Below are 17,001 nucleotides of genomic sequence, written 5' to 3' on the forward strand. Positions count from 1 at the left end.
CGCCGCCATCTCTGCTCAAACCAAGCCACCTGTTTACACATTTCAACATGGGGACTTATGGAGACTGACTCGTTCTTTAGCCAGCCTCAAGTGGCCATCCAAGGAGCTGCAGTTTTTGGCACTTCCACATTGGCTTCATTTCACAGACGTTGAAGTTGCTGCTTGTTCAAAACCTGGTTTTTCTATTACCCACAATTGGTCAGCAGATTGGGCGTTGTAGCCGCTAATGTAACAGCTGGTGAGCTCACTACTTTTCAAATCCACACCTCCAGATTTTCAAATTTGTAGTCTTCAGCCCCAACCGATGGAGACTTATGTGACTTAATTTGAGGCAATCATGCAGCTTCCTCCTTTACTTAACTCCTTCCACATAGTATTCCATCGATTTCAAAAACTGGTGGAGTTCCTATTTAATCACAACAAAAACACTTAAGTAAGGACGGAAATTCACTGAAATCCGTCTAAGAGATTGTTTGGGCCACAACCAAATGTTGAGCCACTTTTGTGGCACCTTCTCATTTAGGTCTGATAATCAATAATGTTTTCTGTGTAACAGCCCTCATCCAGGCACAGTGTCCTTGTTAAAAATGTCTAAGATATCTTACTTTAATGAAAGTCATACATTTCTATTTCAGCGGCGTGCCCTTCATTTCAAGTGTTCCTGCTGCAGATGCTACATACATTCATCTTTCACTAATTCATTTTTCACACCAGCCTCCATGTTCAGCCATCATTGTAATGGAAGGTGAAGGTGGCCTACATTGGAATAATAATAAATCTGTTCCTCTGAATACCTTAGACAATAGGCGAGCTCTGGCCTTTACAGAGTTGCAGAGACAGGCCTTGAGTGTGCCGAGAGCTCTCCATTTTTAATTGGTCTTGAACACGACCATTGTTAAGGCAAAGGAGATAGAGAACGAAGACGAGAGGGAGAGAAAACACCCTTGTGCATCACTAGCACATTAGCACAGCACTAACACAGTGTCATTATAATTTGCTCTTAGTCTCGCTGCCTAATTAGCTTGTCATGGTGCAGCAGGTCCTGCAGAGTATGTGGTCATTAGGCACTAAGAGCATAGAAACTGAATGACAATCGGTGTTTTTTCTGTCATCTTCTTCACTTCAGTTAGACAGTGAGCATGGCAGCAGGATGAGGTGGCGCACTGTCACTCGAAACGCTGCATTCTTATGTTTTATGGAGGTCAATAACAAGGAAGGGACCGACTTTTCACGCCTTGTTGTGTTCGGGTTCACTGACCCGAACGGAGGCGATTTGTAGGGCCTCAAATTTGGTGACAGAAATTTCACATCCTCATTGCTACAGCTCTGCAACCTGCCTGATAGTGAGCCCTTATGCTAAGATGTGTTTTTATCAAATGATTGCACTTGGCTGCACTAACAGCCACTGCATTAAGCTTTATTAAACAAGAAGCGACTACTTACAAAGGGTACCTATTGTTTTATTAATATTACATTAACGTGGTGGTGAAAAATGTACAAATGCCGCTTGAGGGATCTGATATTTTCATCTCTAATTACCAACAAAGAGCACTGCTGTGCATAAATCTCCTGTGCAACCCTGTCACAACGTGGCTGTTTTTGAAATGAAAGGTAAACAGTCTGTTTTAATCATAGAGGCGCCGGCATCTTTGTCTTTGTAACGTGAGCTACGACTGAACAATTCATCACCTGATGCGCTGGTTCACATCACACCAAGGGTTGCTGATGGCTCAAAGGGAGAAAAAACAACCCAAAACCCGAGCAGATGGCTGAATGTTATTAAAGAGACCTCAAAGCCCTCGCAGAGCGGCACCTGATTGAGGCTGGACAAACAAGTGTCTCAAAGTCAACCCCTCTCCTGCCCTTCTACATGTACCTTACACAACTTCTTGCATAGCCTCGGAAATAATTAGTCTCACGATTATGAATCAGAGGCAAACTGAATGTGAATAATATATTACAAAGCTTTGGAAAAACAGCAGTGTACCGACTCACAACAGAGTGATTATTATTATTAGGCTGTGCATGAAAATCCATAAGGCAGGTAGGTAACGATCATAAATAGCTAATCATAACTCGATTTAATAAAAAAGTTCATTTTATCACAGTAAACAAAAGAAGATATTATAAAGCCTGTATGAACTCAAACTTTTACTTTAAACTCACAGTGAAGTTTAAGCCACACATGGCATGGTTTCTCTGCTTCATGTTCATATTTAATCATAAGACGTGAGGCTCATGACCCAGACCACGTCGACATCCTTTTTAAAACAACATCTTGCTACAACCTGACAAACAAAGCCGAGGAGGCTGACTCGGTGTCATCACAACTCACTGCTCCTCCTCCTCCTCCTCCTCTGCTCCCTCTCCTCCTGTTTCATTGTGTAAACATGACAGAAGCTCTAACTCGTTATCCGAAAGCTGGAGACAGATGGAATTGGTGAGCGTTACAAGTGCAGCACAACAAGACGAGTGGGCAACCTCGAGTCGTTGATGGAGCAAATAGGGTTTTGTTGAGCGGCTGATTAGCTGACACACCCCGGGACCGAAACCCGTTGGTTTAGTCGATGTTATTCACCCATTTTTTTTTAACAGCATATCTGAGTGAATCTCCAGATGTTAAATTAAATGACAAAGATTCACACCCATTTGCGGTTCGGCTCTGCCTCACAAGCAGGAGAGCAAAGCTAACAGGTTGTTTGTCTCACCTCTAAGCAAAACGTGCTTTCCAATCATTACCACACTTCCAAAAAAAAAAGAAAAAAAGATGTATTTCAACATAAACTGAGTCTTTTTTGGCTGCGTCTCAAACGCTGTTACGATTTGTGCCATCTCATTACCGAGCCAAGCTAAATAGGATGATGACAAATAGAATGTGTTCTGCATCTCCTTGAAAGTGTGCCAATATAATAATTCTCACTTGTGTTTTATTGGCAAGAGGGGAGAGAATTAGATTAACCTTTAATATTGAACCAAAGCGATAAAATCTAAATGGGACTTGGTTGGCAACTAGATTTTAACTTATTGATTTCTCATCATTTCCACTTCTCTCTGTCATTGAGGTGGGGGAAACACTTGTCTCAAACATCTAGCTTTTTTCGCTTTTTTGTCTTTTTGCATTCTGATGAATGACAAAAATTAGAGTTTCTATCAATCCAAAGATGAGAGCGTTTTCTCATTAATGCTAGAATGCTCAGCACAGTCGTTTACCTGCCTTCTGTAAACTCTTATAAGATCAGGCTTTTTATTTAGTTACTGTTAAACCTCAGGACCTTGTTGCTACTGCAGTAATAATCCGATTCTTCTCTTGGAGATCTTTCTGTTGTGTTAATAAGCATCAGCCTTGAGTTATATTGCCACGTTGCCGGGGGAATACACGATCACATACATTAAGATCACCAAATGTACTACAATGTTGTTGTGGGTTTTATGTAAATATTTTAGTATGTGAATATTTTAGTGCTTGTATAATACCACATTAATCTTTGGCATTTTATGTTAAAGATTACATGATTTTTTTATTTTGCCCATTGATCTCCATTGTCAGTGATTTGGTGAACACAGTCAAGTTTCAGCACATAATCACTTAAGAGAGAAAAGTTTATAATTCATACAAGGCTCCTTTTGTCTTGTTGTTGAAAGGTGTTATACAAATAGACCTGCCTTGCTTCTTTTGGAAAATCTGTGGGTGTTCAATGCAACGCGACAGTCAAAGGAGAGCGTCAAACACACAGTGATGTGGAATTTGACACTCAAAGAAGAAAAAAGTATGACAGCGATGTATTTTTCTAAAACATCAACTTCGAAAGCATCAAAACATTATCTACAAGTGTTTGGGGGCTTGTTGTAACACAGATATGTTTCCTTTAGTGTCCTAGCAGCAATCTGAGGCACAGCTGAGCTCTGAATTAAATGTTAACGTGCATGTGCTGCAATGCCAATGTGAATATGTTTAAAGTCAGTGTAAAGTAAGAATAAATGTGTGTTCTGAGTTTGTCAGATCAAAGAAGAAAGTGTTATGAACCACCCAGGCAAATTAAAATGATTTAATATTTGATTCATTTCAATATATAAAAATATATATTATTTATAATATATAAGTTTATGAAATTAGGTGTCAAAATCAGGTGAAAATGAGGAGTACTCAGCTCCGGGACTGTGGCGGTGTGTCTGCTAGGGGTGCAGGAGTTTGCTTAAGGTGGCCTTAGCGTGTCATCAAGCCATTTAGGACCGCCCAAAAAATCCTGCGATATAGCACTATTATTATCAATACAACAGCTTCTTTGAAATATTATTTCCAAATGCTTTCCATAGTTTATTTTATGGTTTGTACATAGGACACTGGATGACTATGAAGATTAGTTTACCTGCTGCTGTTTGGATAAAATTCTTGTCCGTGTTTCAGGTTCAACCTTCATGATGGTGAACACGTCAGGACGTTTTGCTGGACAGAAGGCCTTACTGCTGACACCGCAGCTGCGGGAGAATGACACCCACTGCGTTACCTTCCACTACTACATAGGAGGCAGAGACAACAGCCACCCAGGTCATCTAAATGTCTATATCAAAGAAAACAACAGTCCCATGGGAATGCCTGTTTGGAACGTGTCCGGTCCAGCCACTCGTTCCTGGGGACAGATAGAGCTGGCCATCAGCACCTATTGGCCCAACTTCTACCAGGTGAGGAAGTGTGGTTTGAATCCAGCTCTCTTCTTTTTCATAATGTCTCATCACAAAACTAGGTTGCTCATTGTAAGCAGCCTTTATAGTTAAGCCAAAGTCATTAAAAGCCTGTTCGAAGGGTTGAACAAGACAGATTTATTATTTGAGTAGGTGCAAACAATCGCACAATAGCCTATTCAAAACACCTAAGATTATTGATTTCTCGGGCTGTCTCAGTATCCATGGTAATCTGTCCTCTCTCCTTTTCCATCTGAGCCAGTTCTCTTTTTCCAATTCTGAAAACTCATTTTCACTTACCAATGCACACGACTGCTGGCCGGGGCAAGGTGATTTCACACTTGCCTGGCTATTAGTCTTCACCAGGCTTGTTCCACGAGTACACCAAATGTTAATTGATGCAGAGAGACCCCTTAACCTCCCAAAGGAAGACGGTCCCTTGGTGAATTATTTCATTATGGCCTTGCAGTGCTGGTCCACAGTGGAGCTGAGGGGAGTCCTTCTGCCTGCTCATCATAGCAACCCTGATAACTTAGTTAACAAGGAACACCGCTGTTTCTCACTGCTGAATGTGAAGATATAGGAGCCTTAATGAGAGGCACACGGACAAAAGAAAGAGACAAGAAGGGGAAGGCAACAGTTGAGATGGACAGAATATGCTGCAGCCACCACTAATAGTCACTGCTCGCCGTTGACAGGATGGTGACCTTTGTGTGACATAATGATGTAAAAGCCAGTCTGGTCAAATGTTTCTAGTTTGGCTCAAGACACTCAAAGATTGAAGGAGTCTGTCTGTAGTAGAGGCACGGTTTGTTGTGTTTGGATTCTTCCTACTGTACATGCAGAATTCTTGGCTGAAACAGAATACAGAAGTCGAAAAAGCCGATTCGGAACAAATCATGCGCTGTGGCGAAAAGAAAACAGTCCTCCCGTTCATTTGAATGGGGGAAATGGATTGTTTCATGTACCCAGTTTTGAGGTTTGCGTCTGAATTGCAGTTTATGCTGCAATGTAGCACCACAGAGGAGTTTCTTTTTTGGTTTGTGTACGTCTGGTCGTGCAACATAGAGGATGAGTGAAGAGAGGTAGCGAGAAAGCCAAGAACAGCGATTACCACATACTTACTGCAATACCTGATTTAGCCCGAATACAGTCTAAGAGCTAAACATCATTGACTGTCTGGAAATGAATTAGGTTCAAACCCTTTTTTTTTTTTTTACCTCAGTTGCTTCTTTAATGTGATATGCACCTTTTTAAACACTGTGTTGCTTTTGAATTCTAAGTCAAGTTTGCAGAGTCATGATGCATTTCAGCAAATCTCTGCACGTAGAGTGAGCGTCACCCAAATGCCCCAAATGACATATTATGCTTTCCTGTGTGTTCAGGGAAAATCCCAGCATCTGTTGCCTTTCAAACCCCAGCAGAAGGTCTGTCTCTGTTTGTAATTGTTCCAGACCCAAACTGACAACATGGGTAAACGCGAGGATGCTAATGATCTTAGCACCACTCTCAGTCAAGAAAAGAGAGACCAATGCTTAAAATTGTCACTAATTAACAACACGGCACTAATTATAGGTATCTTTAATTGCATACTAACCCACGCAGTTGTCAAAGGGAAGCCACCTGATACTTGGAAATTATTTTTTAATTACCGGTAAGGCTTGTAGTCATCATGAGCCTTTCAGCCTTTGATAATTACTCTTCTGTCAGGTCATCCCTAAAACTTTTAATTGAGATTGTCATGCATCTCTTGAACATTGTGTAAAATATAGAAAATATAATGCACAGTCTGAATATGTTTTACACATACCACTCAAAATATGCACTTTCTGCATGAGATGATCGCTCTCCATATTTATCCTGATATGCAGCAGTGCACCAATGAGAGAGAGAGAAACCCAAATGTCCTCATCTATCTTGATTTCTATACAGTGGAACGTATGGCAGAGCTAATCAATCCTGCTGTAATGTAGTACTTAGCTAAATCCCTCAGGAATAGCCGGTGTGGTGATGTAGACATTGAATGCTGGGTTCACCGTCTGTCTCTTTGACAAATGAGAATGGTGAACTTTCCCGTGACATCAACAGCATTCGTCCCATGTGAATATTTTCACTCTGTGGGTCAGGCCCAATTATGCACTGCACTATCATTGATGTTGGAATCAATTATATCACAGCTATTAGGCAGGCTGACTGATGTCTGTTGCACAAACAAAGGATTTCAATTAGAGAGTGGGGGCTAGTTCATTTGTCTGGTGGCGATATATGGAGTGGTTGGCCTTTTAATTTCCTTTAAATTAGCCTGTAATGAGGCCATAATTGGCACCAAAAGACATTCACTTTCATATTTCATGAGACAAAAAAAGAAATTTATAATTAGACAGCCTTATCTGAAGGCATCCTGCCTCCCAGATGACAATGGTAACTATCTCCGCCTCCACATTCCTAGGCTACAAAAAGGAATCTCAGACATGTACGTGTGTGCAGCCTAGCTACAACTAGCCGGACACAACTTTCAGCGTGACACCTTATACAGAACATACCCCATTCTTATATATATACCTTTCACTGGAAGATATCTGCTTATATTTAGGGAATAACGGCATGCAAAACATGTGCAGTGTGAGTGTGTGTGGTGTAATGGGTCTCTGCACCACACCCTGGGTTTGGGAAGGGACTGGCATTCTGTTTCCCTTTTTATCACGCTGCAGACCAGCGAGTACATAACTGACATTCTGCTGGGACACGCCCTCTGTCAGAGCTTAGGCCCATTTGTTTTGCAGGAGAGCTCTGCCCCTTAAAATAGGGTCACGTTAGTCATACACAGCACAGTTGTGCTCGATTTCAGACTTTGTGCACGCAGAGATAGTAACAAACATGTCAGCAAGCGAGTAACACTAGACACACAACAACTGTGAAATGCAGCGACAGCCCCTTGGGGAAGTGTTACTATTTAAATTTGCATTAGAGGGCTGGCTCTCTTAAGTTATGTAAAAACATATGTTCACACTTACCTCTAGTGGCGTCTATTCATGCTGCTATTTTTGGCTTCATTTTTTTTTCAGGTTTTGACATATTGAAATCTCAGATCTTCTACACAAATCAATACGTTTTATTGAGATTGCATCTTTTAATATGACGCAGTGCCAACAGTACTGGAAGTCTGTCCAAGTGATCTAAAAGTAGTAAACAGAAGATCTGCGCAAGATGTTCCTAAGTTTAAATTAGCCTAATTATAATCTAAGTGTTGATTGCACCACGCAAGCTCATTATTATGTGGAGATTACAGTAGTTATTACTAAATATTAACAACCTGTAAAAGGTCAACTGTTTAATAATTAAAGTAAACAAACCAGCCAAGCATGCATTGGATATAATAACGTGATTAGATGAAGTAAAAGACAGAGTATGGTCGATACATCTGACCTGACATCAAAATGCTGTTAAGTTAAGTATACCTCAAATTACAGTTGTTATATTACATGATCAAATATTACTGGTTGGGTTAGTAAAAACTGTTTATTTCACCTTCATTGTACATAAATACGACTAATGCTGAAACTCTTATATTTCTCCAGTGTCTTCATGTACAAATCACACTTGGGTTGTCGTTTATGTTTAGCCTATTTGGCCTCCTAAAACTATTATATTTGAATGTTGCTGTATGTCACAGCTTGTGATGCTGCAGTGACTTCCTGTTTACATATTTAGTTTGATTGCTTTTGGATTTGACAGCGCCACAGATGCTTCCAAGCAACAGATTCACAAATTACTAAAGTCTGTAGCAGCTAAGACATTTCCTTCTTTCCACTCCTGTTGAATTTGCATAATGTCATTCCTCAAAGCACAAAGAAAATTCAATTCGCTCACAGTGTTTTTGCGGAGAGAGGGCAGCACCTGGACGGCTAAAATCAAAAGATTCATCAGGTGAAATCTGGGTGAACTGACTCGTTAAATATTGCTGTGATGTAACGATGTGTCCCATCCCCCCCTCGTCCACTATGAGCTTGTGTGCTAATCGTCTCAAGGCTCCAACTTAATTTAACACTTGCATGTCATAACACCTATCGACTGTGACATATTGTGGAAATAACGTCAGTGGCCTGCAGCTGTGTGACCAGCTGCAGCCCAGCTAAGAGTAGATCGCATTAGCAGGAGCTGGACTTTTTTCTCTGCGCACACAGGCAGCCTCACTCAAGTGCCATTTGAAGACATGTGGCCATTTATCATTGGTGTTATGAGTCTCCTCTCTCCCTCCTCAGATTGTGTTTGAAGCCGTAACCTCAGGGCAGCGTGGCTTGCTGGCCATCAAAGACGTCGTGGTCCAGGGCCACCAGTGCAGTAAGTCCTTTTTCCCCTTCACCATAAAAAGAATATCATCAAAGAGTCATTGTCCTTTCCATGACACCCTCCCAAACACCTGTATCGTTGTTCTAGCCAAGGCCTCCCAGTCAAACAAAAGGCCTTCAAAGTGTATACTACAGTTATTCCAATGTGTAAACCTCCCTCATCCTGGCTCCCTGAAGATTTATGTGCATACAGCTGACATGCTGAAGTGTGCTTGAGATTTAATGTCGGAGTGGCTCTGTTAAATCTATCCTTTGTGAGATGGGGGAGAAATACTGCAGAAAAGGCGGAAGGCGGAAAACAAATCCCACCCATACAGTGTGCTGCTGCTTATGTGTGGATTCCACTTGGCTTCCCTTAAGGATATTCAGTAAAGCATCTCATCTCTCAGATGTTCTGATTTCTGCTACCCTCGCTGAATACAAGTACAAGCACTTCAGAGTGCGCTGCGGAGCTAATGAACATGTAATCACTGGCATATTTAGAAATTTTCTGCTCCGGCTTTTGGGACAGGCTGCTGCTGTGGGAGTACAAGGATGAGGGCTCTTCAGGGTTCCTCATTGCTATGCTTTTGAGTACTGATGTTAGTCCATATGGCCCTCCTTAAGTTGATACTGAGATTTTCACACTCGACAGTCTAAGTCTAAATCAATACCACACGAGTTTTCATCAATTGATTTATACTTTACTCTACCCCTCATAGCTGAAGTATCAAGGTCTGATTGTAAGGCGCTAATGACCTGGTAACCATTTGAAAGCAGCTGAATTCCTACAAATGTTATGTCAATAAGATGGATTTATATAGCGATAGGCGTTGCATATAAATGTATTTGAGTAAATCAATGAGACCTTGCGACGTGATCAATGTTTAAATGCGTAAAAGTGCGAGTGGATCGATACCCACTCAGTGGCAATTGGGTTTCTTTGAGTGATAAGCAAAGTGATCAGAGCGACTCTTCAGCGGAGCACAGCCAATTCATTTTCTATTTATACGACCATGTGGAATATCTAGCACAAAGGTGTGATTATGCCACCGGGTGGTCTGCCTCTCCTTCCATCATTAAAGAAGACATTAGCGATGAGAAAAATAGATTTGTCTTTTTTGGCGCTGGATGGATTGACAGGACAAAGTTATAAAGGAGGTGTAGTTCAAAGACGAGGTTATAAAATATTAAGTAGAAGTGAAAGTCTTGATGATGAAAGTGATAGAATTAGCTTTTGCCAAGTCTTTAGAGATTTGGTTATGTTTCGAATCAAGGTCGCTCCACTGAATTGCCCTATTTTTCTATGCAGAGTAGCGCTACTAATCAAAAATGTTCTACATAAGTTATTTTCTGTGGACTATCCCAGTAAGTGAGCATGCTGATAATGAGCACAGTTGAAAAAGGAGAATAATAGTTTAGAAAAAAAAAAAATCCCCTCGATCAATGAAAGGATGCTGTTAAGAGACGGAAGAAATTGGGTTTTTCGGAAGGTGCAGGATCGGCCTCTGGTGTCACATTTTAAGGATTGAGGTGGAATGTTCCTCACAAAGCGCTGCTGGCCTTTGGCACTGATGAGTATCAAATAGTGTAATAAAGAGCAGTAACCATTCAAGGCTATTTCTCTCAGTTGTCCAGTTTTACATACAGATCTTGGCACAAGAGTTACGAAGTGGGTAAAAAAGTGAAATTGGTGTTGGCACAGTGCTAATGCAGGCAGCTACTCTATCACCCAGTTCTGGTGATTAATTCTCAAGTGCGAGCCCATTTCAGAGAACTGTCTCACTCTGCACCTCTTGTATAACTCTTTTGTTTCATAGTGAACACACCTCACTTCCTGACTATAAAGGGGGTGGAGGTCAACGCCGGACAGACTGCATCTTTTCACTGCACCGTCAATGGACGCAAGAGAGACAATTTCCGCCTCTGGCTTCAGGTGAGATTTTTATCCTGCTACTTACACTTTAGATCAAAGACTAGACTAGGGTGCAATCAGACTGGGCCCTCTGAATATTAATGATCAGACCCTATTGTCAGCAGGTCTTTACGTGGGAAATTAGAAATCTAATATTCGCCATTAACTGTATCTTTAATAAGTCATGCTAAATAAATAAGATCGGTGTCTGGTTTAAGTGGATTTAAGGAGTTTTTCATAACTGGAATGATTACCAAATCAAATGTTGATTTCCATGTAAATCAAGCCAGATATACAGAAATACATTGGTGAACAAAATATACATTTTTGATCAACATCGCAGAGCAACCCTCAAAAACTGCAGACTGACTGTGGTAATCATGCTTGTCCAATAAATCACATTATTTAGCTGCGTAAGAGAGAGAGGGTTGAAAAAAAAAACAAGCAGACTGAGTGCTCAGTTATTTTTAACATGTTTAACCCTAATTACATGGGAGCCAAATGTAAACAGTTACACCACAGCCAGGGGCAGTACATCTTCCTGATTGGCTAGCAGATGTCCATTTAAAATGTAGTTAGCAGTACAACTCTAAGTCAGTTTGAAAGGTTTAATAAATTATGAAATAATAAAAATGATAAATGAGAAAAATATAAATAAAGATGAAACCAAGTCAGCTTAAATCAACGTAAAAGTTTATGAAGGATGTGCATGTTTGTGCATGAGTGTGAAAAACTTCCCAGTGTGTGTATCTTCACTACGTGACGTTGATGTAATGTGTAGTGGGTGGAGGTGGAGGTGTGGGTATAATAAGAGTCAGTGTCAGTGGGGGTCCTGGGCCTTTATTAATGAGGCCAGCTGCGGATGGAAAGAATATGAGGAAACAATGTGGAAGTGAAGAAGTGCCATAAGTTAAATCACACTAATGTATCATATTACACGCCTTTGCTGAATACTCAACTCTGATTGGTCAATTACGGCACTCCTATAGTCTGTTATTTCTGTATAGCGGACCGCTGCTATGAATAACACACAGCTGCTTTGGACGCAGTTCTCATTACAGACTCTGGAGAACCACAGCAGATGCAATGAAATCATTTTCAAATCAATGATTGGACACAAAATAATGATTTCTCTGCGATAAGGAGGATGAATCATCAGCCAGCGGGTCATTGCTGCAAAAATAAAAACCCTTCAGAGTGATTCAAGAGCGGCATCACATTTGTTTGTGATGACTGACCACCTTGTCATCTACTGTACCATGCTTACACAAAGTATGGGAATAATTCATTTAGAAGTCAAGGAGGAGAGTTAATTTAGGAGCTGATGCGTGCTTGCCAGCCTTACATTGACTTCTAAAAGCTGGCGTCAGTAATTAAAACTAGCTGTTGAAATTTACTGTATAATCATTAGAGAAATTCAAGCCAAGACGTTTGCACGTTGCTTTATCGTGCCCTTGTGTTTGAGATTTTACCTGCTCACCAGATTTCCACAGACCTCTGTGTCAGGGAGGCTGGGGATTACAGTTGTTTCGGCTCACCGCAGTATGGTCTTAACCTATATAGATGTCGGCTCTGTGGAAACTGTGTACTATATCCGGCACAACTGAGCTGCACAGCAGTCTTGAATTGACCTTGTTCTGAGCAGCAAAGGTAGTGCATCTGGCAGACATAACCCTGCCGGCTCTGCTGCTAAGCACACTGTCACACATGTGATCAGTGGGAGCATGACGCCGGGTAAAGGTCCTCTGCCAGGTACTCCATCATTTTAACAAACACGTCCTCATTAGCACAGGAGCTGGAAAACAAACATTAAGTGAAGTCCCCCGATGACAGTAATGAAGAAATATTTCTAATGAACAAATGTCCCCCATCTGCCTGCTGTGAGGGGTGACAGCTGGGGAGAGCCCACTGTGTGTTTGTGCGTGTGCGCGCCTCTGTGCGCGCTTTCCGGCGTGATAAATGCACTCCCTACTATCAGACACCGATGGGAATGATAGGACACAAACAAACGCGCGCAAGAACAGACAACAAGTACGCCCAAACCAGAGTTTCTGCAACGAACAAGGTCAGGCCACTTTGCTTATTAAACCTTTCCATGTTGGAGGCTCACTTCTGTGTTTGTCTCTGTTCCAAACAGGGCATCGGTGGACGGGAGGCCCCGATGAAAGCCACTAAACCTTGGAACAACCGCCGCTTCATTGGCACTTTCGACGTGGAGAACACAACCAAGGGCGACTCAGGACGCTACCGCTGCATCGTCCACTCGGACAAAGGCGTTGGAGTGTCCAATTACGGGGAATTAACTATAAAACGTGAGTATTGGTCCCAGAACAGAGAGAGAAACACAAACGGCACCTATTTGAATGAACACAGCACAGACGGCGGGAATGTTTTCCATCCGCATGACCTCTGTGCATACAGCAAAGTCATCAGGAGATAAACAGGAAATGCTGCAAATGTCCTCTAAGGCGATGCTAAAAATACTACCTTTTTATGTTGATTTGTTATCCAGAGGACTTTAATACTTTGCTGTGTAAAGGCTGTCCTTGACTGAGCACAATTCCACCTAAAAGATCACAAAGGCAAGAGGCACCAGGGTTTACAGTAACCTCACTGATATTTCACTCCTGCAGTCATTTGATATGAATTTATGGAGTCGTCTGAAACTAAATCCTGCAAGGCCTCACTTTCCTACAGCCCTATAGCCCGGTAATGGCCTTCTATATTTCTTCACCTCAATTTTCTCCCTGTGCTCTCAATTGAATTTACTGCTCCGATTTTTTTTCTTTCTTTCTTTTTTTTTTTTTTTTTTGTCTCCGAGCTTTATGTGATTGATAGGTTTAATCCTGGCTGTCCAGATCGAGGTCTGTCAATCATGCGAGAATGGCCGGGCCCAGACACAGCAGAGTGAAGAGAGAGATAAAGTCTCTCTGCCCGAGTGTATCAGTGGGTTTCAGCGGTGTACTCAAAGAAAATTTATTGACACACTGGAGGCACTCAAAACCACACTCGTGCATAAATTCAGCGACACAATCACTCGCGCATCCTCCTTGCACTTACACATGCTCGCTAGATGGCAATATTTTTTTGCTGATCGCCGCTTTCGGTGTTACTAGACGTAGTTTTGCACAAGACAAAGCATTTAAGTGTAAATTGCCTTTGTCGAAAAATATTAAAATCCAGTAATTTTCTAGATTTAAGCATTCGTCGAAACTCGTTATGCATCCCACTTTCAGATTTCACACCTCGATGAACCTCGAATAAGCCAACGTTGTCCCAGGAACAAAAGAGGCGTTTTCACGGTTATAAGTGTCACACATAAAAAAGCTGATATCTCCTCTTATCGTACCAGTCATAAAACAAGTGCTTAACCCTCCCAGCAATGTGTCGGAGTCGTAAATCCTCCTTAAATGTGTATTCACCGCGTCCGTGACTCGTTTTTGGAGGAGTGACCACGGAGCAATTCTGTGGATTATGAGCCCGTTACAGTCGACACACCAGCTCGTTCTCCCCCCGCCGCTCATTACCATACATTGCCTTTTTCTTCAACATGAGGAGAGTGAATGCTTGATTATCCCAGATAATCACTTCTGCATTTCATGCCAGTATTCAGTCAGATTTATGTGCCTGTGTGGAAGTGTGCTGCATGTACTTCCAGAGTGCCCAGTGCAACCCCTTTCCTGTGCCCCCCTTTGTGATGGGCTCTCCTGTAGTGCAGCCAGTGGTTCTGAAAGGGGAATAATTACTCCCTGTCCAAGTACTGGCTTCTTTCTTGGCCTGGTTAGAATCACCTGGAGCCTGCAAAGCATTTTCTGAGCTCCAACGTAGTATTCTGGGCCATATTCTGACCAACTCAAGGCTGACAAGGCGCAGCCAATTCAGCCCTAATGAGAATAGCCACCAGAAATCGAAAGCCGGCCAGCCAGGCTTGTCATTTTCCCGTGGCCACCTCTTCTTCTTCTATCAGAAAACAGATCAATTCTTTACTCACGGCAGCCCAATTAGGACAAGCGGACAACGTAATGAGGACCTCTTGCATCTTTTGCAAGTAAGGCTCCGTGGATGTAACGGGCAAATGAAAGAAGGATTTGTAAAGACTCAAGTCTAACTAATCTAACAACAGAGCTGAGTGACCGCTCTTATTATTGCTGTCTGGGTGGTAAATGGTAAATAGCAAGACGTGTGTGTGTGTGTGTCTGCAGTTATATGTGACATTTATGTTTAACAAGCAATGTCAAGTCACCATGTTGTGTTATAGGAACTTTTGAAGAGCATCGTTTTGACAGTTTATAGACTAAAAGATGAATCAATAATTAAAAAACAGACATTAATTGATGATGAAAGTAATTGTGCAGCCCTTGTATGTCGGTTCTTAGAACATCTTGGACATCAGGGTCCATGTGCAATGCCAGTGTGAGGGTTTTTCGATGCGTCCGCTTGAGTGTGCATTTGCACGACTGCGTCCTGGCAGGCTGGCAGGTGCTGTGCTTAGGGCAGGACGCGGCTGTCGCCAGGCCGTTTGCCTGTCTGGTCAACATCATGACAACAGCTGCTCACTGACCCCCGCGTATGGCCCGCCACTGTCATCTGTGCACCGTCACCCATCTCCAGCCAGCACTGGGTTCACTTCAGAGCCCTTTCTGCAGAGCCCTGCTGCTGCGAAGCTGCCTCGTGAGGCTTAAACAGTGGGAATTGAGTTGTTAATATCCTAAAGTGTTCCAGCACTTGAGTGTATTTCACACCGGTAATCCGTTATTTTCAGTGCGTCTGCTCTGGCTGTTGAACAGAGGATTACTGCACCTACAGGAATTATTTCATCACTGTAAGCTGCTGTTGCTTTTGTGAAGCAATAACTTTCTAAAGTTAAATGAAATGCTTATTGCTATAATACATCATGTTGCTTAGTCATATTGTTATGGAAATGGTCTTGAGTGATAAGAGGAAAAAATAGGATTGAATGGCAGCAGAGGCGTTTGTGTGTTTAATGACATTTGAAGCCCACAATCTGACAAAACGTAGATAAAACCAGATGATCACAAGATGCAATATCATTAATTTAATGGATATTAGTCAGCTGAATTTTGTGTTTAAGTTTCTCATCCTGTTAACCAGTCACGTCTGAGTCAGCAGCTTTGAAAACTTTGTCATATTTTGAGGGCCATTTGGTCCAATGCATGACAAGGTGTTATCTTGCGGATGAGTGTGTTGGCAAATCTGTCAACAAAATCTGGTAACAACCTATGATGACACGTGCCCATTTGGATGTAGGACTGTGTTTTTCATGAAAAATGACAGTGATAGAGTAGTTGTACTTTTGGCAAGACGAATTTCTTAACTTACATCTGGTCTACTGCGTTCTCGGTTCTCTCAAACCAACATTGGAAAACCCATTTCATCCATTTTAACCTTGTTTGATATTTTAAAACATTACAAATGTCAAACTCTGTAATGATACCAGTATTTTTTTTAATGCACCATTGTACTATGAGGGATGATATTACAGGGTGAGCTGTGCTGCTTCCTGTTGTCTAAATGAATCTGAGCATATTGCCACTTAACTCGGTTAAAACCCTTTTAAGACATAACAACAGACCATAAAAGATCATCAAAACAAGCCAGATTTTGGCTCACCTCATTCTCCTGTCTGGCTCCAACACTCAGACTGGTGCACAGCGTGCAAGTCCAGGAGAATACCTGCCGGATTAGCTGGTTCGCTTTAGGTGATGTTTGACAGCCACACTGGAAGCTTGGATTAGTGTGAGTTTAGGGACCTGCGACAGAGGTCACCGTGGGGTAACCATCTGCTAAGGGAGAGCCTCCAATTCTCTGTTGGACACCTCAGCACTGCTCCTAATGTGCCTGGAGTCTTCTACCTCTCCATGACAACTCCATGAGAAGCAGCCAGGCGACTAATGGCATTATTCTGTTACATGTGTGTGCTCATTAGAGCTATTCACTGTGGCCTCTGGGACGTGTACCTATTGTAGTGCATGACAAGGGTAGATTCCTAAGCAGTGCCTTGGCTGTGGGTCATTGCTCTTTGTTGACAATGGCAGTGTTTTGGTTGCACCGAGAGAC

At 42.0% G+C, this 17,001-nt stretch overlaps 1 protein-coding gene across 13 annotated transcripts in view; it reads left to right on the plus strand.

The window, feature by feature from the left end:
• The window catches only part of LOC104934399 (protein tyrosine phosphatase receptor type M), a 152,020-nt gene that overhangs the window by 46,726 nt on the left and 88,293 nt on the right, over positions 1–17,001 (plus strand). For all 13 annotated transcript variants that reach the window (XM_027290399.1, XM_027290370.1, XM_027290379.1 and 10 more), the window contains exons 3-6: positions 4,406–4,680; positions 8,943–9,021; positions 10,829–10,944; positions 13,061–13,235. In XM_027290399.1, coding sequence (XP_027146200.1) covers positions 4,406–4,680; positions 8,943–9,021; positions 10,829–10,944; positions 13,061–13,235 — 645 coding nt within the window. The remainder of the gene's footprint in view (positions 1–4,405; positions 4,681–8,942; positions 9,022–10,828; positions 10,945–13,060; positions 13,236–17,001) is intronic.

This window comes from Larimichthys crocea, chromosome II (assembly GCF_000972845.2).
Source record: "Larimichthys crocea isolate SSNF chromosome II, L_crocea_2.0, whole genome shotgun sequence".
Taxonomy (NCBI): Eukaryota; Metazoa; Chordata; class Actinopteri; family Sciaenidae; genus Larimichthys; species Larimichthys crocea.